This window comes from Dipteris shenzhenensis, chromosome 30, assembly GCF_047967505.1.
Source record: "Dipteris shenzhenensis isolate YYH24624 ecotype China chromosome 30, Dip_SZ_1.0, whole genome shotgun sequence".
Taxonomy (NCBI): domain Eukaryota; kingdom Viridiplantae; phylum Streptophyta; class Polypodiopsida; order Gleicheniales; family Dipteridaceae; genus Dipteris; species Dipteris shenzhenensis.
Genome location: NC_141625.1, coordinates 30,885,141 through 30,910,763, shown reverse-complemented (window position 1 = coordinate 30,910,763; position 25,623 = coordinate 30,885,141). Strand labels below are relative to the sequence as shown.

At 40.1% G+C, this 25,623-nt stretch overlaps 1 protein-coding gene across 1 annotated transcript; it reads left to right on the top strand.

The window, feature by feature from the left end:
* Positions 1–8,773: 8,773 nt before the first annotated feature.
* On the top strand, positions 8,774–11,310 carry LOC147881972 (uncharacterized). Its single transcript, XM_087401488.1, has 2 exons — positions 8,774–9,042; positions 11,083–11,310. Exons 1-2 carry the CDS (start codon positions 8,779–8,781, stop codon positions 11,308–11,310), a joined length of 492 nt encoding a protein of 163 aa, XP_087257614.1. The 5' UTR covers positions 8,774–8,778.
* The last annotated feature ends 14,313 nt before the right edge of the window (positions 11,311–25,623 follow it).

Sequence of the window (25,623 nt, the reverse complement as noted above, 5' to 3'; positions counted from 1 at the left end):
TCAATTTATGCAAAAGCCTTGCAAGATTTGCCTTGATGCGGTGAGAAGAATACTTAGATATGTGAAAACCACAATAAATGTTGGATTTTTTAATGTCAAGGAAGACGGGAATATGCTTGTATGGTTATACTGATACAAATTGGGCTGGCACCATTGATGATAGAAGGTCAACTAGTGGGCATGCATTCTCTCTTGGGAGAAGTGTGATTAGTTGGAGCAGTAGAAAACAACTCATGGTTGCTTTATCTAGCATGGACACTGAGTATAGAGGGGCTTCCATAGCAACGTGTGAGGAACTTGGCTGAGATTGTTTCTTTCTGAGTTGGGAGTATGCATTGATAGTTTAGTAGTGATTTATTGTGACAACATAAGTACTATTATGCTGGATAGGAATCCCATTTACCATGCAAGAACAAAACATATAGAAGTCCACTATCACTATATCAGGGAGAAAGTGATAAGTGGCAAAATTGACTTGCAATATGTGAGGGCAGATGCCTAGGTTGCAAATATCTTTACCAAGTCCTTGGTTAAAGATAAGTTTTGTATTTTTAGAGATGCTTTGGGTTTATGTGATGTACAACTCATGCTCAGCTTCAGGGGCAGATTGTAGATGCATAGATGTATGGATGGGAGCATATGTATGTATATGGATATATAGATGATGAGGTGGTTTTAAGTAGATGTGAAGAGATTTTAGGAGTCTCTTGCACATGAAGACAGAAAAGTGTATTGGAGGTATATTATCTGAACTCCCCCCATCATATATTAAGGAGGTTCATGAGTATTGACTTTGGTTCTCTCTTCCATCTTGAGCCAGCATGCAGAGATACATGCCAAATTGCATCTATTTCTCAAAGTGATTCCATTTTTCCATCCATTACTTATTCTTTCACTTTTGGCATAGATCATTTCATGATCATGGAGTCCATTTCCAACATCAATATAGGTCAAAAAATCTATTAATAGGACACTACAACTTTGACTCAGTTATGTTGCAATACACCATACCTAGATCTAGTGTTCACCACCACTCAAAATTAACAGTTCATTCCTTAGCACGGGGACATTTATGCATCAATGCAATCCATCCCCAATGTAGTGGATATTATCAAGAAAAGGATGGCCTACAAATTAAGACGAGAGAATGCACATTTATGTATAGGATCTAATAAGTTGTACTCATTGCGCAGACTCTCATTGCATAGTCATTATGCTCAAACATGCCCATACTACTATAATTTTTTTAGTCTTTTTTTTTTCAATTTTGGTTGCTAGCAAATCCAAAAATAGCCTTGTGCATGCAACTTCTATAACCTAGGGCAATTTAAGAAAGGGTATTCAGGATGGTGTAAATACTGACATACCATAAGGGCATAAGTTTAAACCTAGCCCTAAGTATATATTGATGATTATAATTAATACAATGCAGTGTACAATGCGTACTTTGTAGTTGCCTGTGTTGTGATATCCACTCTCTCCACTAGATCCTCTAAGAAAGTGGCCACACTAGATCCATTAAAAAAACAATCCTTCCTTATGTGTCTTGGCCAACTTTGCAATATTGGTTCTTTTCTTGGAATGCATAGAGTTTGAATTGTCTTTCGTAAAGTTAAAAACTTTTGATTTTTATTCAAACATCCATTATTTTTCTTTTATCATTGGAATAGAAGACTTGTGTATGGCCTCAATTCTGTCATGATATGTCCTCACAAACCATATTTCATCTTCTAATGACAAAAACTTATTCCTTTAGCCTTTTTTGAGAAAGTCCCACTAAAATCCTCTTATAGACAAGTGAATAATTCAAGGCCTATTGGCTATATGATCCAACAACATAGAAGGTTGTGATTGGCCAAGAGGTCTTCTAAGAGATTGACCCCTTAGGATGACCCTCCATTGTAGAGCTAATATAAATACAGTACTAGATGAGATCTACATATAGAGTTAGAGCTAGATTTGAATCTAGGTTGCAGAGAAATCATAGCACAGAGAAGAGGAGACTGCTTTGGTGTATGAAGTAGAAGACTATGAAAACATTGCCATTCTAGCGGATATTTGATGAGGTGTGAAGGTTGAGGAACTTCGATTTGTGGCTACAATGAGCTCGGCCTAATGGCTCAAGCCAAGCTAACCAAAGAGCCAATGTCTTTTGATGAGGCAACAGACAACCCAGATTAGCAATCCATAATGGAAATGGCGATGGATTCATTTGGGAGAGGAAACAAGCTTGAGATAGTTTCAAGCCCAAGTAGGGAGAAGGTCATAGGGGACGAGTGGATATACAATGTCAATAAAGTATAAGCCTAACAAGATGCTTGACAAGTATATGTCCTAGATGGTGGCCACTAGGTCGGCACATATAGATGGCCTCACATATGAAGAGTGGTTTGCTCCCATAACATGACTAGAGATGATCTAGATAGTGACCATGATGGCATCCAATTTACAATGGTCAACCTTCTAGATGGATGTCAAGTAAACACAAACCTTGAGGAGGAGCTCTTCATGGAGCAGCCACTTGGTTCTTGAATCTAGCATGACATTGTGTTAAAAAACCAAAAGGCATTGCATGGGCCAAAATAGGCCCCATGAAAATGGTACCAAATGATGAACCATTACTTTGAAATAATTGGTTTGATAAGAAGTCCATTAGATGCAAAATTATATCTCCATTTAATGGGGAAATTGATGGTGATCTTCTATGTTGATGATTTAGTTTTATGGGGGATAATAAGAAGAAGGTTGAACATGTGAAGACTTTGTTGAAGGTATGACCAATCTTAGCCTTCTTCATTACTTCCTTGCATCAAAATTTGGTAGGAGTAGGATGGCTCGTCTCATAATAAAAATACTATCTGAGGAGTATGACCAACCAACCTTAGCCTTCTTCATTACTTCCTTGCATCAAAATTTGGTAGGAGTAGAAGTAGGATGGTTCATCTCATAACAAAAATACTATCTAAAGATATTGAAGCAATTGCAAATAGAGGGGGTTGCAGTCGCTCCAATGGAAATAGAGGCTAAGATGGTGAGCACCAACATTGCATTCTCCATCAACAATTGATCAACACTCTATTGTATCTAGTGAATACCTATCTCAGCATCATGTTCTCCATTGAACTACTTGTAAGGAATCTATTGTATCTAGAAAATACCTAGCTTAACATGACTTTCTATATCAGAATGCTTTGTCATTTTGCATTTGTACCAAGGGAGAAACTAGAAAGCATGCCTATGTGTGCTTCAATACCAAGGAGCGAATTGGTATATTTTGGTATGTTGCAAATGTTGTATCTTCTATTAGGGTTGAAAGTGTTGTACCTCCTTAATGAGTGTTGTGTAATCAAGGATTGATTTGGTATGACCTTAGATAATGAATTTGATGTGATCTCTAGTCACGAATTTGACATAGTACATTCATTGTACTTCGTTCTATTATATTGGTACCTACTATGAAGGACGTAGGACCAAAGAGGGGATTTCGTCCAATGTTGTCTCCCAAAGAAAAAGAGTTTTTACTAATGTCAAAGGGTTTGGTTGATTTCCAACACCGAGGAATTGGTTCAAGGCATGACCTTGGAAATGTATCGACACACTTTAACATAGCCTTATGGCATTCAATGGCTTCCATCAAAGAACCTGGATAGTTGCTTGTGTCTGAGTTGCTGGTACCTTTTCTTTATGACTCCACTGGCCATTATACCATAATGCTAGCATAGATTGCACGTTTTTCTTGATAGGTTATGTAACCATGATGCATCTATGTCCCCATGTAGTTTTCATTTTCAAAAGAATTGTGCTCAAATTGCAGATAATTTTGAGCCTAAGAGAAGTATACCTGTTGGCTCTTTCCCACGGCTTTCGCAGAAGAGCAGGGTATTCTCAGTATGCAGGGTTCCAAGGATTTTTGTCACCTACAGATATATCAGTGTTGTTGTTTGTAGTATAAGTGTAGCTTAAGACCTCGAGTCATATTCTGGTGAGAGATGTAGGCTTAAGTGTGGTAAGCAAACATAGTGCATGCATGTGTGAAAGGAACGTGCATCATCATGGTTGGGGTAATGAAGGCTTTTGCCTTCATGTTGAAGGGTCAAAAGACAATGTTTCATAATGTAGAAAACCCTGACTGTAACATTTGAGAAAGAAAAAAGCCCAAAAGAGAGGAGTAAGATGGTGCCTGCATCTTCTTTGATTAAAATGAAATAAATAACTCCCATAATGTAGCTCCAACAAGTCCTTCATTCTTGAATTTGTCTTAAGTGCATCCTCAACTACATCTTAAATGTTGGAATACTGAAAGGAAAGAGTAGAGTGGACACAAAATCAGAATACTTGCTTATAGAATGAAGAAGAAAGAGGTCCTTAAGTAGGCACCTCATACAAGGTCACTGACATCACTGATGACCTCAAAGCTCCACAATCATCTCCTCAATCTGCTCCTAGATTCACTCAATCATCCTATGTGGCTTTTCCACCACCTAACTGTGCTTGTGGGCACCTAACTGTGCCTCTAGCACTCACACATAGAAACATAAGGTGTGCCTGAGGCATACACCTTGAGATATCCCAACAAACCCCCCCTCAAGGAAATGCCTCAGGCTATGTCAAGGATACATCTAGTCTCATAGTTTCTCATGCCATCTCATGGTGGTCAAGGATAAATCTATGGCTAGGTTCTCATGCTAGCAAGGGTTTCCTTGGGTGTAAGGTAAACAGAAAGGGATACAAACAGACCTTCCAATGGTTATCTCCCCTGCATGTACATGCACACAATGTCTGTAGGAGGTACCATGGAACAAACATACACATGGCCTACATCATAAGGTGACCAGAGGTGTTTACAAAAACACACAACACACAATAATTTATTTTCATTCATTTTGGAGGACTATCCAGGCTGAGTACCTTGACATAAAAAGAGTGATCTGGAGCATACATAGAGATGATTTAAAATGCATAATCTTCAAAGGATGCCTCATCTTGTGGAGGCTCATTAACTGTAAGTAGATTTGCATTTTCTGTCTTTGCTTTGGCTTTGCAAAACTTCTCACTATGGTTGTTTTTGCCACAGTGCTTGCATGGATTAACTTTGAAGCAGTCCTTTGAAAGGTGATTTGTCTTTCCACAGTGATTGCAAGGAGAATACTTGCCCTTCTGGAATTTCATAACATAGGCAGTGTCATTGCCTTTCCTTAGCTCCATATGTCTTTCTTCTTCTTGGAGAGCTGAGATAATGCCTTCAAGGTTTGGATTGGGAAGATTCTTCAAAGTGCTAACAATGTGATCAAAACTTTCAGGCATACTCTTAAGTAGTACTGCCATAGCATCATCAGGGGTGATAGGAGAGTTGATAGAAGCTAACTGATGAGTCATAAGACTCCGCATATAGTTGACATGAGCAGCTAAAGTAGTATCACTTGCCATCTTTAATTCAAAGAAAGAGATTTTAAGTGATAGTTTAGAAATATGAGAGCTTGCACCAAAAATCAAATCTAGCTTCTGCCATGCTTCTGATGGAGACTCCAAGTCAGATATATGATGTATGTAATCATCACCCAAAGCTAAAGCAATTATACCATATGCTTTTTCTTCTCTTGCTGGATCCCTTGCCGGTCGTGTCGGAGCTGAAGATTCCCCAGCATTTGAGGCCGTAGAAGAAGCGGTAGGAGTAGATTTGACAAGTCCCCATAAGTTCTCCCGCATTAATGCAAATTTTACCTTCATTTGCCATGTATGGAACCCCTTTTCATTGAACTTCTCAAGATTATATAAAGTAGCCATGAGAGGGTCTAACCCAGATATTGGGCAGTGTCTATCTCTCTTACAAGGCAAAAAGAACTGCAATACTTCCAAAGTATAGCCACTTGTTGTAGCAAATAGTAGTGACTAGTTTTCAAATAATGATGCTACTTTTTATATGCTTCATAGAAGTGGATGAAATAACCACTTTCCAATCACAACCAGGTCTAGCAAGTCAAAACAAAACTGAAGCAACACTTGTAGTGAAGTTATTAAAAACTTCAAAAGACCAGAAATGCTAGAGTAGCATTTTATGTAGCATCATTTTCAAAAGCATGTAAAAACTGTCAAAACTAGAGAGCTGAACTTGGAGGGCTCATAGCACACTCTTCAAAGCAAAGAAAAGAGGGCTTTCTGAAGCAAAAGAAAGCTCATATACCAGAGAAGGTCCAGCACAGAGGTTGGACGAAATGGTGCGCACTTTTGCCCGGGAGAGTTGCTACAGGCTGAAACTGAGTTTTGACGATTTCTCCCTCGTTACTGAACCAAATGACCTGAAAAATGGCTCAAAATCTTCGTCTTGAGGTCGCCCATCTACTCCTAAGAGGGCTCAGGCAATGGCGGAGTATGCAGGGAGTATTGAGCAACAGAAGAAATTCACTGTTTGGAGGATGGCAGCCACCACAGACGTTTTTTCTTCAATTGCTTGCAGGTGGAAGTTTGCCCATACTAGAGGAGTTTCCAGCTCAGAGGGTTTGGGCAATGGCTGTTTGTAGATGGAGAACCAAGCTCTCAAAGATTTTGGGAAGAAAGAGGAAAATGGAGAAGAAGAAGATGATGATGTGGCAGAAATGGGCTCAAGGGGGATCAAAGGGCTCTGATACCATGTTGGAATACTGAAAGGAAAGAGTAGAGTGGACACAAAATCAGAATACTTGCTTATAGAATGAAGAAGAAAGAGGTCCTTAAGTAGGCACCTCATACAAGGTCACTGACATCACTGATGACCTCAAAGCTCCACAATCATCTCCTCAATCTGCTCCTAGATTCACTCAATCATCCTATGTGGCTTTTCCACCACCTAACTGTGCTTGTGGGCACCTAACTGTGCCTCTAGCACTCACACATAGAAACATAAGGTGTGCCTGAGGCATACACCTTGAGATATCCCAACATTAAATATATTTTTTCTATTAAGAAATTGTTAAGGTGCACAAAGCTATACCTAATGCAAACAATAGTTATCAATGCTAATCCAATCATTAGGATAATTCTAGCTCTATGGACTTCAAAAGTTCAGGTGTTGACATTATTATAATGTTAGAGTGAAGATTACTTCCTATAGAGTTATAATTATTATTTATTATACAAGTATGATAAAATAAATAAGAGTTCTTTCTCTCTTTACAAGACTTTATTTATAGTGGAGCTATTTTTTATCAAAAATTCACACAACACACACACACGCACGCATGCACATGCACATACACACACACACACATGCATGTGCACACACAAACACATGCGCATGCGCACACATACACACACACACACACACACATGCATACATGTAGAGTTAAACATAAAATGCTTGTAAAATAAAGGTATATTTATATTAATGTTTATATTTATATTTATATTTGTATTTATATGCATATTTATATCTATATCTATATTCATATTCATATATATATTTATTTATTTACGGTCCAATGGATTTGGTTTCATTCTGTGAGTAAAGGTAAACATAAAAAGCTTGTAAAATAAGCTCATCATGCCCTACAAAAAATTACATAAGCATTTTAAAATTATTTATATCATCTTCAAATTGGTTGGATTGAATCTTACTATGTGGATTTACAAGCTGTTGTCATGCCAAGTCAAAGATTCTTACCAAATGTAATAGACTTCTTCTCGTACGAACAAAGTTAAAATAGTAAACTCAATTGTAAATTGTCAAAGAGCGGTGTTATCTGATCATATATTCTTGATCATCCTTCCTACAAGCATCAATACTTAGTCTATCAATGTGAAGCATACAATGAATATATAATGAATTTCCACTTGCATTCATGATGATGATTTTAACTAGTTTAGAAATCAACATTGTCCATGCAACCTGTAGCAAAATATCAAATATAAGTAGATATGCTAGATAAATCTCATGACATTTTAATGGATGGAAGTGCCTAGGAGTGAGTTAAAAGGTAATGATGTGATATTGCAAAATACATAGGTTGTTCAGTGAACCCATCCAAGGAAATGATACTCCATATTGTAGGACATCACATATTGAAGAAATGATTGTTTGATAGCTTCTTGAAAGCATCTAGATGAGTAGGATTAAGGGAACCAATGAATGAATTTCTCTACTTGTTAAGTCACAAAATCGATATAATATGGATTTGATAAAGATCCTTTTCTTCCAAAGGTAGGTGAGAAAGATAAATATGATGTACAAGTCTATGGTGACATAAAGGAGCTTTCTTTGATAATGGATTTAATTGAAAACTTATACTTAGATAATAATGGTCTTGTCGTGTGAATGCAATGTGCCTAAGTTTCTCAAAGGGCACATGTGTGTGTGTGTGCGTGCGCCTCTGGTCTTGTCATGTGAATGCAATGTGCCGAACTTTCTCGAAGGGCACATGCGTGTGTGTGTGTGTGTGTGTGTGTGTGCATGCATGCCTCTAGATTTTGATGTTTAGGTATTCCATTTTCTGTGGATTTTGATGTTTAAGTATTCCATTTTCTGTGGATTTTGATGTTTGGGTATTCCATTTTCTGTGAGTTTTTTTTCCCTCTTTTTCTACAGAGAAAACGGGAGGCCATGAAGATTCCAATTTCTGTGAGTTGGTGGATGCTTTTAATTTCTTTATTGTGTCTTTCTCTTTCTTAATGCTTGCCAAGTTGTTGTGAGGTTGACTCTTTCTTTTTTTTCGAGTGAGGAAACCAATACTTATACATGCCCATAAACAACAAAAGAATGTTCTGAATCCGATAAGAGCTTGGTGCATATGATCTTCTTGTAGCCTCATGGGCGACTCAGAAGCAGGCCTACTCATGGCTCTCAACAACAATGGAGACCATCCCAGCCTCCCCTCTGTTCTCCGCGAGATCGCCGACGACATCCTCTATGGTGACGACGTCCGCCCGCCCGCCTCCTTCTTCCAGCGCACTCGCACAGCTCTGCGCAACAAGGCGCCGCAGCTCAAGGAGGCCTTCTTTAGTAGCTCTGCCCACTTCGTGCGCTGGATCCACAGCGGCAGCGGGCCTTGGAGAACTTTCCTTGCCAGCTCTGTGAGCTTCCTGACTTTGCTTCTTTAAAATCCGACGCTCAACGGAGAATAGTGTGCCGTCTTGATCAAGGTAGGAGCTGCAGAAACCTCACATAGGCCAGAAAATTTAGAGAGTGGTTTCCCATGCGAGGAGTAGACTGGTGACTTGCTGAAGACTGTAGAGTCGTGTGCGGGAGAGCTAGACACAGGCCCATCACCGGATTCCAGCCGCTTTGCACCTGCGACTGCGACTCGCTGTGTCTTGTCTGTTGATCGATCCGTTGCTGTCGAAGGCAAAGCTTCCATTCCTTACCATAGAAAACAGACTAAGGGAGGAGGAGTAAGGTCTGAGTAACTAATAAAACCATGTAACTTTAAGTACTTTGCAAAAGTATTCCACATTCTCCCTTTCTATCAAAACAAGCTCTCCCCCCTCATCCATAGGAGGTGAAACGAGACAACACAATAACCGGCCTAGGAAAGCATTTAAAAATGGAACAAGGTGAAAGCACTCTCGATGAAGGGGAGACGTAGAGAATAATAAACTTTCCAAAACCTGTGTTAAATCCTAGGAGGTCCAAAATGGGGAAGGGGTAAAACTTCAACCCGCATCTTTAGAGAGAATTTGGCATTATCGAAGTGCGCTTGTTTTAGTGCTTTAGCAAGGAAAGGAGTGTGGAGAAAACAATAAACATTCCCAAACCTGTGTTGAATCCTAGGAGGTCCAAAAACAGGGTGCGTTAAAACCTCAACTTTAGCCCACATTTTTATAGATAATTTTACACTAGTGAAGTGTGCTTGTTTTAGTGCTTTAGCAAGGACTTGAGCTTTCTGTTTGGTTTTTGCGTTGGATTTTTTAAAGCTAAACCTTATTGAGGTCTCATACTCTAATTTTTAAAGTGGCTTTTCTCTCTCTTCTTTTCTTGTGAGGAAAAACAATTTCTACATCATAATAAGCAGATCAAAGAGCTCGAAACCCAAAATCCAAAACAAGTGAATGGAATTGAACCCGAACTTAAGAAAAACTCAATCCACTTGTTTTGAGTTTCAGACTCAATTCTTTCAATGCCTTTTCAAAGTATTTCTCTTAGTCAATGAACTCCCCACAAACTACAAGGTAGTTTTATGTGCTTCACTTGTTTTACAACATATTGTTGCATAATAAAACATTCAAAGCATGATTATACTTGCATCATCTGTAGTCTTGTTGCCAACCTAGAGGCCCCTCTATGCATTTGTTTACATTGAAATCATGTCTCTTTTAGATTGATTGAAACAATATTTTGAAATAATTTAAGTAATTTGGCTATGTAGCTTCCCTTATTATGCTTCATCTTTTTCAGGTTTAGGATGTTCTCTCTCTCTCTCTCTCTCTCACACACACACACACACGCACACACACACACATACACATACACACACACACATGCGCGCACACACAAACACTAGCACGACCTTATTGAAGGGTAGTGCCTATAAATCAATGAGTGTGAAAATTTTAATGTTGTTTTAAACTTATCTTTTTAATGAGTGTGAAACTTTTAATGTTGTTTTGAATTTAAACTTATCTTTAATTTGCTTCATATATTTTTAGTATCATTAGTAAACTACAGCTTTGAGTCTCTCCCTTTTCCTACTACGTTCTTGTTGCTTCCCTCAACCATGTCTTGTATCAATTGCTTCATAATTTCCACTATTGCTAAACCAAGGGCCCCAAATAGATACCTTAGTATGCTTGATGATCTCTTCCTATTAGTCTATTTTTTTTCACTCGTCCCACTTTTTTAGATGCTTGATTTCTCATCGAGGAAGTATTTGTTGATTCACATATACATGCACACTTGATGAGTGATCTCTTATGTCATGTACACGCATATGCACACTCAATGAGTGATCTCTTATGTCATGTACACACATATGCACACTCGATGAGTCATCTCTTATGTTATGATTAACTTTGGTGGAGTTTTGTTATGTTGGGATTTGCATTCCTAATTATGAATTTATATATAAGATTTTGTATTATGAAACTCTTATATTTCCATGAATTTTTATATTGTAGGTTGGAATCATTCTATTGTTGGCACTCATAGGGTTGGTGGCTTTTACACTTTTGTTTGCAATGGCTATAGTAAATTCTGTTGCCATTGGATTTTTGGCATATGTGGCATCGGTGGGAGCCTTGGCAGCTCTTTTCCTCTTATCTCTTATGGCTATCTACCTTGGATCTCTCATTGTTACTAACTTAGTACAACGCTTTCATATTGATAAAAGAAATTATAACATGTAGGATTTTAAATGGAACATACTTGATAATATTAACTATTTTTTAAAATAGCTTATTGTACATGGTATTTGAGGGTATCTTTGGCTGAATGACTAGTAAGTACTTAATGTTCTAGTATAAATGATCTAAAGGGGAGTGTTGTGAAAATAATGTCACGAGGTGCATCAATACCACATCGATAAATTTATTGTTTAAGGGACTAATACTCCTCCACTATACTCAAATAGCATTATAGCTACATGTTGGAATTGCTTGCAATATATCCCATGTTTCTCATGTCAATTGTCTCTCTTAAAAACCAAATCGTTTTGCAAGAACTACAAAGGTGTGTAGCACTCATGTCGATTGTCTCTCTTAAAAACCAAATCGTTTTGCAAGAACTACAAAGGTGTGTAGCACAAGATCTATTTGAATCCATAAATACTTTTGGACCAAAATTCATTTCTAAAAGTTTCATAAATTTTGTAAAAGTTTCATAAATCAAAATTTTGGATGCTATAATTACCATTAGTCAGTTTACTTGAGGATCATATTATGTATGATTAATTGGTAGTATGGATGTATATATGTTACTTGAGGAACATATTATGTACGTATGATTGGTAGTATGATTATGTATATATGTTGCTTAAGGATTATATTATGGACATATTGGCTATTTAAGGATTATATTATGTATCCATGATTGGTAGTGGTTATGTGAGGACCACACACATTTGTGACACGGAAAGTTTAAGAGTCAGCTTCTTCTCATCAATTTTAAGGACACATGTGAGCATTGTAAACTTAACTAGAAAAATGGCCTTTTAGCTAAGAAAGGGCCCAAAAATAATCTAGTTGTTTCCACTCATGAAGTAAAACATGTGCACATTTTTTGAGGCCCTACGCATGTAAACTAGAAGGAATGTAATGGATATGTGTACACCATGGCATATTTTATATGCTACATTTGCAACAATACAAAAGAATTGAAACAAAGGATTAAATTTTGATACAAGGAATAGAGTAGATGCCATAATCTAGGGGTTTCAAATTTGTATTATAGATACAAATATTATAGTTCTTTTTTTCTTAATAGCTTTAGGTGTCATTTCTCCCATGTACATATAAAGATAAGAACATTAGATCATTTACGTATAACAAGTGCATATGTTATAGATATGGATGAACTTAAGAGTTTGATGAGTTGGACTTTTTAAAGGTAATTTGTATTCACAACTCAATTCTTGCTCCTATTTAGCATGAATCTACTAACAAACAAGGTCCAAACCTTCACCATTTTTAATTGCCTCTTGTGAACAACCCATGTCTTCAATGAGAAGTTACTAACACCCTCAAAGATTTTGGTACTACAAGGTGCTCCATACTCTAAATGATAACACAAAAATAGAATATGTTTAGAGATGTGTCACGACTAAATGTCCCCCTAATCCATTTAATCCATATTTTTTTCACACAACCATCTCTTTTACCTAATTCCAACAAATTCTTTGATGTGTACCATGACAAAATATGAAGAGGGGAGAGGAGAAGAGTGGAGATGAGGAGAGAGGGCACAGCTAGAGAGCACACCAAAAATGACTAACTGTACACTAGAATTAGTTGAAAAAATAGAATATATACAAACCCTTTTAGGGTTAGGGTTAGGGTTAGGGAAGCTAACCCTTTCCTTTATAGCACTCTATAAGGTTAGTGCTATGCACATATGATCACGTGATGGTGCTATGCACACATGATCACATGATGTTGAGCGTGAACTCTCAACACCTTCCCTCAAGATCAACATCATGAAGTAGGCCTTCCCTCAAGATGATGATTCTGGGGAATCGAAGAAGGACTGAGCATTACATTCCATCACACCCCTTTAATGGGAATGTCCTTCCTCTGCATCAAACCAAGAGCTAGTCGGTGTGTCTCGAATAGCTCTTTACCGAGTGGTTTGGTAAAGATGTCTGCAACATTTTCTTTGCTATCACAATGCTGCAGTGTGATGTCACCAAGTAACACTCTTTCTCTGATGAAGTGCTCTCTGACATCAATGTGCTTTGTTTTGGAGTGATATACTGGATTTTTGGCCAATGCTTGAGCCGATTGATTATCACAGTATATTGTTGTTGGCTTTGACTCATCAAAGTAATCTGTTTCTGACAATAGTCTTCTGAGCCATATAGCCTCACATGCACCTGTAGTGAGTGCCCTATATTCTGCTTCAGTCGAAGACAAAGAAACAGTTGGCTGTTTGTTTGACAACCATGATATAGCACCTTGACCAAGGAAAAATGCATATCCCTGTGTCGATCTCCTGGTCTCATGATCTCCAGCATAGTCACTATCACAGTATCCATGCAACCGTGGATGACTTCCTCTGTATTCTATCCCAAATTGTCTTGTACCTCTGATGTATCTCAAGACTCTTTTGGCTGCATTTCAGTGAGACTGTTTTGGATTTGCCATAAACTGTGCTAGTGAGCTTACTGCATAACAAATATCTGGCCGTGTGATTGTCAGATATATAAGAGATCCAATGAGTTGCCTGTAGTATCTGTCATTGACTGTAGGCTTTTCTGAATCTTTAGTAAGTTTCAAACTCTGTTCCATGGGAGTGGCTGCAATCTTGCAATCTGCCATATGAAACTTCTTCAGGAGACTGTCAACATACTTGAGCTGACTCATGAATGTGCTATCTGAATCTCTCCAAAACTCAATTCCAAGACAATAGTGCATAAGTCCAAGATCTTTCATGTCGAACTCTGCAGATAAGTCTTGTTTTAGCTTTCTGATGAAGCTATCCTTGCTTCCTGTCACAATCAGATCATCTACGTACAAAAGTGCAATAGTAATATCCTCCCCTTGAACTTTGTAGTAGAGAGTATGATTTGCATTGGACTTCATGTATCCCAGATCAGCAAAATACTTGTCAATCCTGCTGTACCAACTTCTGGGGGCTTGCTTTAAGCCATAGAGACTTTTCGTGAGATGGCAAACCTTGGTCTCCTGTCCTGGTTCAACATAACCGGCTGGTTGTTGCATGTAGACTTCCTCGTCTAGATAACCATTGAGAAATGCATTCTTGACATCGAGCTGATACACATTCCATTTACTGAGTGTCGCTAGTGATATTAAGAACCGTATGGAATCCATCTTTGCTACTGGAGCATAAGTCTCATCATAATCTTGGCCATATTGTTGTGCAAATCCTTTTGCAACTAATTTGGCTTTGTATCTCTGAATACTGCCATCTGGATTGTACTTCACTTTGTATACCCATTTGTTGGCTATGGCCTTCTTTCCTGGTGGAAGGTCGCATAATTTCCAAGTGTTGTTTTTATACAAAGCATCCATTTCTTCATTCATTGCAGTTTGCCATTCTGGCTTATCTACTGCGTCTTCGAAGTACACTGGCTCTTCTGTAGCCATGATGGTAGTCATAAGAGCATAGTTGGTGGTTTCCACCTAAATTGCTTTGCCTTTCTGAGCATATGTCAATCTGGCTGGTGGTCTGCTTTCCCTAGTAGACCGTTTGAGCTGCTGTGACGTTGATTGGGGTGTTGCTCTTCTTCATCAACCTGTTCTGTAGATGACTGTGAAGTCGATGCTTCTATCTCCTGTGTAGGTGAGGTTTTCTATTCTGATTCCTCATCGAAGATTACATCTCTGGAGATAATGACTTTGCGGTTGATGGGATCATACAATTTGTATGCTTTACTTTCTTCACTGTAGCCAACCATGATGCATTTGCGTGACTTCGCATCCAATTTCCTGCGATGATCATCATGTATGTGGGCATATGCTATGCAACCAAATATGCGGAGATGCCCAATGCGTGGCTTGTGTCCAGTGAATGCTTCATAAGGAGTCATACCTTGTATCGGTTCGGTAGGAAGCCGATTAAGCAAGTAGTTAGCTGTAGCTATTGCTTCTGCCCAATACTGATTCGGAAGATGCTTTTCACTAAGCATTGCTCTAGCACTGTCTGCTAAAGTCCCATTCTTCCTTTCAGCTATTGCATTTTGCTGAGGAGTATCTGCACATGTGAATTGTCTTCGAATGCCGTGAGTTTTGCAAAAGTTCATGAAGGCTGAAGACATGTATTCACCTCCTCTGTCTGATCTCATGACCTTGATTTTTCTGCCTGTCTGGTTTTCTACCATGGCTTTGAATTCTTGAAATCTGGCAAACACTTCAGATTTTTCTTTCAGAAAGTAGACCCAACAATATCTGCTGTAGTCGTCGATGAAGGTCAAGTAATAAAGTGAACCATTGATGCTGTGGGTCTGGGCATAACCCCATACATCTGTATGAATTAAATCAAGAATACCTCGTGCACGAGAGGTACTTCTGACAAAGTTGGTTCGCTTTTGTTTGCCGAAGCAGCATGCTTCACAAACCTTTCCAAGAAACTGTAGCTTCGGAATCCCAATTGCCATATTTTGATTCCTTAGATCTAACAAGTACTTGAAGTTGACATGACCATATCTCTTGTGCCATTTTGCAGATAGTGGCATCTGTTGCATTTGAGCTGACATGGCATGTTTATCTGGTACTGTAGCTAGCATCCTGTATAAGCGTCCTTCCTTGACACCTTTTGCTACTAGCTGACCTCTTTTGGATTTGTCTCTGATAGTGCATTCATCACTGTCGAAGATGACTTTGTAGTTGTGTTCCGTCATTTGACCTACTGACAAAAGGTTCTTGCTGAGCTTCGGAACATAGAGCACATCTTTGACTAATCCTTTTGTACCAGTGAAATTGTTCATAGGGATAACTCCTGTCCCTTGAACCGGATTCGGTGTATTGTCTGCTGTGTAGATGACATTCTTTTGACCTTCTAATGGCTTCATTTCTGTGAACCATTCCTGATGATTTGTCATATGAGATGATGCACCGCTGTCGATGTACCAAGGATCCTGTTCCACTTGGTCGACTTGATAACTGAAATCTTCTTTGGGATTGAAATCAGTGTCTAGGTGCATTGTATCAGTCTGATGCAATTCCTCACTTGCAAGAAACATATTGCCATGTTCATTTGCAAAATGACTGTGACTAGAATGTCCACCACGATGATTTCCTCTTCCTCGAGAATTCCCTCGATTACTGCTGGATTGACCGCCTTGGTCATACTGCTTCTTGCGGCAATCTCTTTCATAGTGTCCAAACTTGTGACAATAGTTGCATTGAATGTTTGACACATTGGTGGATGCATTCCCTCGTCCTTGGAATCTTCCTCGGTTGGAATGATTTCCTCTATGCTGATTTTAATGTTGCTGAGGATGCTGCTGATGCTGATGCTGATTCTGACTTTGATTTTGACCACTTTTCTGATATGATCTACCTCTGTTTCTGCCTTTGCCTCTGCTTCTGTCTGAAGCTGTGAATGCCTGATCATTAGAATGACCTTTACGTGCTTGAATGGCCTGAGTCCTGAGTTCTTCACCAAGTAGAACTGACTGAAGTTCTTCAAGTGTTGGAATTTGCCGTTGGATGGCAATACTCTGGACTAGATTCTCATATCCTTCTCCTAGTCCATTCAGGATTACTTGAACCATTTCTGCGGGATTCATAGTCTCTCCTGCTGCTGCAAGTTGATTGTTGTAGTCTTTGATGCGGAGTACATAAGCATGACCGGTTTCACTGCTGTTGCGGAAACTCTGGTTGATCTGGTTTCTCAAGGTGAGAATCCTGGATGTGTTCTTGGACTCGTAGAGAGCTGCAAACATATCCCATGCTTCTTTTGATGTCTTGACTGTGTTGAGCTGTGCTAGCATGACATCTTGCACATTCTGCTTGATCAGGTGATAGGCATACTTGTCTTTCTTATCCCATTCTGCTTGAGCTCGGGCAATGGCAGGATCTGCTACTGGTGCGGAAAGTGTTTGTGTAGATGTAGATCCCGATGTAGATCCCGTTGCTGGTGCTGTAACAACAGATGGAGTAGAGCTACTGGTGGCTGGATCTGCCAATGGTCTAGGTATGGATCCATCGACATACTCCCATTTGTCCTGAAGCACAAGAATGGTCTCCATTCGGTATTTCCATGTACCGTAATTGGAGTTGTCTAACTTAGCAGATGCCTCCAGATTGAGGTTGCTAGTCGACATGGTGCAAACAATGTACTCAAAAAGTGTCCTGGAAAACTCTGTATGAATCAACTGCAAATACACTGAAGATGCCAAGTGAAATCTCTGTACCGTCGGTGAAGATAGAACTGCAGTAAATAAGATCTGACCTGTATTACAAGGCTTGTGGCAATGATGCCGGGAATAGCCAAGAGGCTTTACAAGGCTGAAAAATGATGTGCACGATGCCGTGAGATAGCCAAATAGGCTTTACAATGGTGGCATGTGTGTGTGAAATCAAGTGCTATCTGCCCACTGAATCAATCTGCAATGCCTCTGAACTCTGAAGTCTGCTCACTGAACTGATGAACGTAAGGTTTCAGGTAATGCAATGATGTGAAATCGGATGTGAGCGTATGGACTGACTCCGAGTAGGTACTAGTCGGGAATTTTGGGCATGGCTTAGATTGGCAACTTGGGGAATTCAAAGCGTCCCCTCTATGGCGATCTAGTTTACTCTGATCTAGATCTAAACCAACCGTCGATCGATGAAAGAGCAGCAAATAATTCCTTTTCCTTTGTTCTTTTTAAGTGCTGGGTCAGATGCGTCGATGTAGAGGCAAATGTGCGTGAAGGAAGTGGTTTTGTCGGCGAAGCTCAAATGTGAGTGTAACTTGCGCCGAAATGTGCGTGTGATGTAACGAGCGCGTAGAGCATGAAAAATCGAGCGACTTTCCTTTTTGGAGCACCCTCAAATTCTTCCTGGATCAAGAGATATGACTTGATCTAGGTGGAGGGGCAAAAGGAGTGCAAATGGTGCTCAATGATGATGTGTCACTGTGAGTCACATGCAGTGATGATGTGGCACTGTGCTTAGCAAGAGGTGTGCCAGTGAAGCTCTATGCTAAGGTGGCAGTGCTGAGGTGTCACTGATGACGTGGCACAGATGACGTGGTAGTGCTGATGTGGTAGTGATGACGTGGCAACTGACGTGGCAGCTGACGTGGTAGAGGTGACGTGGCAGCTGACGTGGACACACTGTCTCCCCGTAGTACCTCTCTGTACAGTCCTTTGCCTCTCCCTCACCCCAGGCTAAGCTGAGCCCTTTGGCGGTAAAGATGACGTGTCACTGGATAAGATGATGATGTGGCACTGTGGATAGGGTGCCACGTGGCTGATCCTTGACCACACCTCTGTGTGTGGTGACCCTGGGTAGATAAGGTTGGGGATAAAGCCACGTGTCTCAAGGAGGGAGACCGGAATCTTTGAAAGATTCTGACAGAATCTTCGAGATTCCGTCTCCCTGCGGATTTCCGTCGACTTCGAAGCTCTGTGAGGCTTGGTGAGGCGGTTGACACGCTGATCGTATACCGTATATCCTTCGCCTCAGGAGCTTTCGGACTTCTATCGAGCCTTCAGCTGCTCGACGCTCACCTTGTAGACGAGTTGACGTAGGAGCTTGGAGTCGGCTTTGGACGTCGCACTGCGTGTTGGAGCATCGTGAGCGGCTGAGATATGGTCTTTGTGTGTGCTTGGAGCTTGCGACGCCCTGTGCTAGTACAGAAAGCCGCAGAGGCGCTGCTTGTGGAGGTGCCACAGAGGCGCTGATTGCTGGAGACGCTGCGTGAAGGAGCTGCTGCTAGCGATGTTTGCTTTAAATGGTCGGCTGGTTGCCCGTGTGCTCTTGCAAAGAGCTTGAAGGAGGTAGAGCCAAGGAGCCAGTCGTTGAAGGAGCTGGCTATACACCGAAAAACTAAGAGCTGCTGTAGATGGAGAGGTTTTGGCGCTGGGCAGCAAGGCCGCTATGGAAGCGCTGCTGTCGATGGAGGCTATTCGTTGTTGCTACGAGGCTGTTGAAGAGAAGGCCGTAGTTGAAGAGCCCGTTGAAGGAGGGTTGTTGGCCGAGAAGCTACAGATCTAACTTCTCTCCCTCACACTCCCTAGAATCAAGCTAGAGCATATCTTTCTCTCAATAAACTCAGAAACTATCTCATGGGCTCTCTCTCTCAACTCAAGAAACACTCAAAGGAAGGAACTAAAATCTCTCAAGAATGAACTCAAAGAAAGAAGAATGGACAGAAATTTCTTCTCAATGACGGAAATTTCTCTCAACGGAAGTGAAGGGAAAGATCTCACAATCACTCAAGAGAACTCTCAATCTCACAATCTCTCTCACACTCTCAAGAAACTCAATGTCTCAACGGAAGACAAGGGAGCTCTGATACCATGACAAAATATGAAGAGGGTAGAGGAGAAGAGTGGAGATGAGGAGAGAGGGCACAGCTAGAGAGCACACCACAAATGACTAACTGTACACTAGAATTAGTTGAAAAAATAGAATATATACAAACCCTTTTAGGGTTAGGGTTAGGGAAGCTAACCCTTTCCTTTATAGCACTCTATAAGGTTAGTGCTATGCACATATGATCACGTGATGGTGCTATGCACACATGATCACATGATGTTGAGCGTGAACTCTCAACATACCACAAAAACTCTCCATCCAAAAATTTAAAAAACATTCTAATTAGAATAGAACAAGGCAAAACTATTCAATTCCATTCAATTATACCTTGAGCTAATTGTAGGGAATAATAATGTTTAGGATCCCAAATAATGGACATGATTCCTTTCTTCTTGATTGTATACCAATAGCAATAACTATAGACTTAATGGGTCAAGAAATCCAAAATGGCTATGGAGCTTTAGGCTTGGTTGAGAAAACTTTCTAGATTCGTAGATGAGCATCCATGCAAGATCTTGCAATTTCATGACCCCAATGAGCCAACCTCATTAGCCAATGGTGTGTCCAAGGTAGCCTCCAAACTAAGATTATATAGTTGTTTGCACAAAAAGAAACATCTCCAGTGAAGCATCTTTAAAAATTATAGTTTTTTTCGAAGATTTAAAATGACCACATATCTAATTTTGAGATGAGCTGACTCACTTGAAAGTTTTGTTGTGAATGATAAGTCTAAAGTTTCATTGGTTTTGCTATGGAGATACTCTTTCATTCGAGGAGTATAAAATTTACCACGTTTAATTTTGCTTGGAAGATACTCTTCATTAGAGGAGTCTAAAATTTACCACATGTTTAGTTTTGCAATATGAAGATACTCTTCATTGGAGGAGTCTAAAGTTTACCACATGTTACGTTTTGCTATGGAGATACTCTTCACTAAAGGAGTCTCACCTGAAAATCCTCTCTTCATTGGAGGAGTCTAAAATTTACCACGTTAAGTTTTGCTATGAATAAGCCACCTCGAAGCATGTTTTTTGACCCTTATGCATGATAGGTGGTGGGATGATGCATCCCTAACCATGCAAACCATATTCGATCGGCACGATAGTTTGCACGTGTCTTAAAGTGGTTGAAATTGAGATGTGTGCAAAGAATCATTCCCATTAGATACTCACACTTTTGAATAAGACACCCCAAAACGTATTTTTTAACCCTTTTGCATGATGGGTAATGAGAAACATGGTATAATGGGTCCCTGACCATGCAAACCATATTCAATGGAATGATACTTTGCACAAACCTTGAGTTATGTTACATGGAGGTGCGTGCAAATTATTATGCCCATCCAAGATTTGCATGTTCGAATAGGGAGCCCCAAAGCAAGTTTTTTTACTCTTGTGCATGATGGGTGGTGAAAAACATGGTATAATGGATCCCCAATCATGCAAACCATATCCAATGGGCATGATACTTTGCACATTCCTTAGGGTAGGATACATGGAGTCCCGTGAAAAGTATCTCGCCCATCAAAGACTTACACATTCAAATAAGCCACCTTGAAGCATGTTCTTTCACCGTTGTGCATGATGGGTGGTGAAAAACATGGTATAATGCATCCCCAATCATGCAAACCATATCTGATGGGCATGATACTTTGCACATTCCTTAGGGTAGGATACATGGAGTCCCGTGAAAAGTATCATGCGCATTAGAGACTTACACATTCAAATAAGCCACCCTGAAGCATGTTCGTTCACCATTGTGCATGATGGATGGTGGAAAACGTGGTATGATGTGTTCCTGACCATGCAAACCATATCCAATGGAAAAATAGTTTTCATGCACTTTAAGATAGGTAACATGGAGGATTTTGAAAGTTTTATGCCCATCGAAAACTTGCATGTTTGATTAAGACATCTCAATTCGTATTTTTAACCGTTGTGCATGATGGGTGGTGAGAAACATGGTATAATTCTAGACCATGCAGACCATATTCGATGGGCACGATAACTTGAATGGACTTAAGGTGGATGTGAATGATGGATGTGTAAAGTATCATGCCCATCGGAGACTTGTACATTTGAATAGGGCATTTCGATGTGTGTTTTTTTACCATTGTGCATGATGGGTCGTGAAAAAATGGTATAATGCATTCTGAACCATGAAAACCATATCTGATGGAAACTATACTTTGTGAAGGACTTAATATGGGTGAAAATGAGATTCATGCAACGTGTCATGCCCATCGTAGACTCACACGTTTGAATAAGCTGCCCCAAATCGTGTTTTTTTACCCTTGTGTATAATACTTGGTGAAAAACATGGTACAATGTGTCCTTGACCATCCAAACCATATCCAATGGATACTTTGCATGCACCTTAAGGTATGTGACATAGAGGTGAGTGCGAATTATTTTTCCCATCAGAGACTCACATGTTCTGTGTAGTCTCAACGGTGACTCATGTGTCATGGGGATCTTGAAGGAATGCCGATGGAGCCTCCACCCCAGACTACTCCTTGTGAGAGAAATGCAAGGCATAAGCTATATGCATGTGTCACTCAAGCGGCTCCCGGATTGTTGCAATGTGTTTCCACAAGAGAAAGAGGGAAGGGGGAGAAGGGAGAATAGAGGGGAGAAGGGAGGGAGAAGGAGAAGGGAAGAGGAGAGTGAAGGGGGATGGAGTGGCAAACACAAAGGCACTACAAGGGAAACAAGAGAGCACCCAAGGACACTCTTGGAAGAGAAGAGGGAGCTTGTATTCCAAACTTGTGCATACAACAATGAAGACCAAAGTCAACAACTTGGCCTTTTATACATGTCACCTTTTGAAGGAAGGGCCAACCCTAATCTCTTTATACCACTCTCCCTTCTCGTTCTTTTACCATTCTCTTGAGCCCATCTAGCTCCAAGGCACAATCCTAGCTCTATGAACTTGCCACTATCCATTAAATCACATCACTAACCAATGGTGGCATATTGTTAACCAATCAGTTAACATGCCCCCTTCCTAACCTTGATCCAATGCTCTGGATCATGCAACATGGATGGTTATTGGAGTTTTGTCAATGAAGATAATGAAAAGTAGTCTTTCGTGTGTATTGGGCTGAATCTCCTTTTGGTCCATTGCTAGTAGAGGGATGTAGTGGCTCCTTGTTATGGAATGTTTGCTGGAACTATGGATGAGTGATTCTTCTGGAACTAGCACCTCAGGGTTTGAGTAAGCTGAGTTGAGTACTTATGATGATTCAAAGAAGGAATAAGAGAAAATATAAGGGGTAAGTTATTAGGAAGAAGGTGTTAGTAGGGATTGATGTAAGATCCTAGTGGTGTTAGTGTTAGCAGAGTAAGTAAAGTGTATTCTCATGCTCCTCTTAAGTCCCATATTTTATTTGAGTGGCACTTCTAATGGATTCTCATTAGAGTACGTCTTTATCATGCGATGTTTGAACATCCAGAGTTGTGCATCACATTTTGTCTTGCTTCTCTACATTGAATTTCCTTTAAAATCTATTTCATTGAGGGCTTTTCTTGGAAGTATTTGAGCCCAATAAGGCTGTGGCACCATCTAGAGCTTTGTTTGTCTGAGTAATCAAATCAAGAGGAGTCTGATAATACACCATACAAACCCCTAAAATGAGGACTATGGCTAAAGAGGTTTATACAAGGGGGATTCTAGGAAAGGCTTCTAAGCTAGAACTAAAAAGAAAAGAAAAATAAATAAAAGATGATGAGTAGAAGTTAGATAGTTAATGGTGATGTTAGTAAAGGAATGTGAAAAAAGCTTTGAGGGTCACAAGAAACTCATCCAAACCCAAATTGGTGTAATCACCTTTACCCTAGAATTGAATGCATCCTTGAGAGTTGCTTGTAGAGAACCACTTGTCATTCCATGTGTGGACTCAAATGCAAGACCCTAATGACTTAGGCATAAGTCCATGCCTTGTTCTATGTTGGCTTTGCTGATGGGATTTGTCATTGATGCTGATCAGTGTATTGATGTTCCCTAGTATTTGTAGCTCCTCTTGACCAAGGAGCCCTTGGGCTAATGTAGTTGTGATTTGCTGAGTGTGCTGTGCTGAGGACCTGAAGAGGACTGACCGCCAATTTTCACCTAGGACTTCCACATGTGAGCAGAGAGGTAGGACTTCCACATGTGATAACTTTATTGCTCGGTATGGACACACCTAGACCTAGCACTTGGAAACTGAGTTCCTATTCACCTAAATGACCTTAGTACCTATGAGTACATCAGAAGGTGAGTGCAGTGACATATTGACCAATTGTGACCCAAACCTAGCAAGAACATCATTTTGTAGACCTCCATAGGGATATGAATTGTATAGCTATTCGGGACCTCATGTAAGTCTGATAATCCCTTCAAAGGAGAGTCACTAAGACATCACTGGATATCTTTGTTGGCGAGTTGTTGTCATCTTGTTGGCAACAATGTTGAGATCCTTGATTGGAGCAGCAGCAGGTCCTTGTGGAGCTACTCCATTTTTAGGAGCAGGTTCTTTTGGATCTACTGTTGGCATGTTTCTTGTTGTCAATGTTGCACCATTGAACATTGCGATCTCCCACATGTACCACTTATATGATACTCATTGTAATAAAGTGACATATGTCCTATGTATCAAATGTGAGTAGGATCACAATGTCTCAGAGATCTTTTGCTTTTGTTGAGCCCAATTTTCGGCTAAGAAAGTTGTCAAGGATGAAGATAATTCATTGTTCACATTGGAAGGTTCTTGTGGGACTTCCATTGTGATCGGCATTACTTGCGTGGCCGATTCTTGCATAGATACCCCAACGATAGATGCCAAATTTCTCAGTAAGGAAGGTTCTTGTGTGGCTCCCACTGTGGATTCAGCTTTTGTCTTGGTAGATTCTTGTGTTACTGTCTCTTTTTTTAAGACAGGTTCTTGAGTTATTGCCAGTTTTCTTGAAAATGATGCAATAAATTGACATGCCTTTGCGAGGATTTTGAGGATCAAGTGTTTATCTCATGTCTTAGATGAATTGTATCAGCACTCTTGCTTGCCTTGAGCCTTTGCTCACATTCCTCTTGGCACTTGCTTACCAATTTATGCACCTCGGTGAGACATTACTTCCCCACCCATGGGTTGGGATATTCATCGTGACCCTTAGGTGTTGTGGCTTGGGCTGAAGCCCTTATTGTTCCTTCATTTGCCTCATGTAGGTGCTTGTCACCAGAGGAAGATGATGTTGCTAGGGAGGCAGTGTCTTCATCCGACCCATCTTGGATGATGACCTTATTTTGTCCCTTCCCAATCTTTGTTGCACCCTTGATGTTTACTCGTTCTGATTTAGTTGCCTCTCTTTATTAAGGGTTTTAGCTTGCAACCTCATTAGATTACATTCAAGGATAGTGATGACACTTGGTCTCTCTCAATGCTTAACAAGTTAAGGCTTGAGGACTTACATGGCCTTCTCATCGAGAAATCCTTAAAAAGATGGTCCATACCACACCCAGTGCATAATCGCGATGGTGTAATAGATGCTGGTGCACATGTGACTGGCTGATTTGTTGCTCCCTTGATGGGACACTCATTGGATCGGTGGGGCCCTTGACATATAGGGCATTGAATGGATTGTGTCTTGTCCAAGTTGTTCATATATCCCATTTTTTGAGGAATCGGTGCCGTTTGGTAGATTGGAATGTATTGATAATCTTGTATAATGTAGTGACTTATATTGTTGGACCGATTTGCATTGTCACCATTATGGGAATAGTTGTTTCCACTAAAGGTAGATTTTGGATCTCCCCAATCACTAGGTAGCTCTTCCACCAATACTTGATTTAGGGGAGTAATTCGTGGTGGTGGTGGTGGTGGTTGAGGTCTAAGTATTGGTGGGGGTAATGGAATATTTTGAGCCCTAAATTTCCCTTGATTAGCTGCTTGTATTGCCAATTGTGCCTGATTGGATGTATTAGGCAATGGTATATGTGGCCTCTATCGATAAATGGGTTAGGGAATCACCCTAGGATAATGAT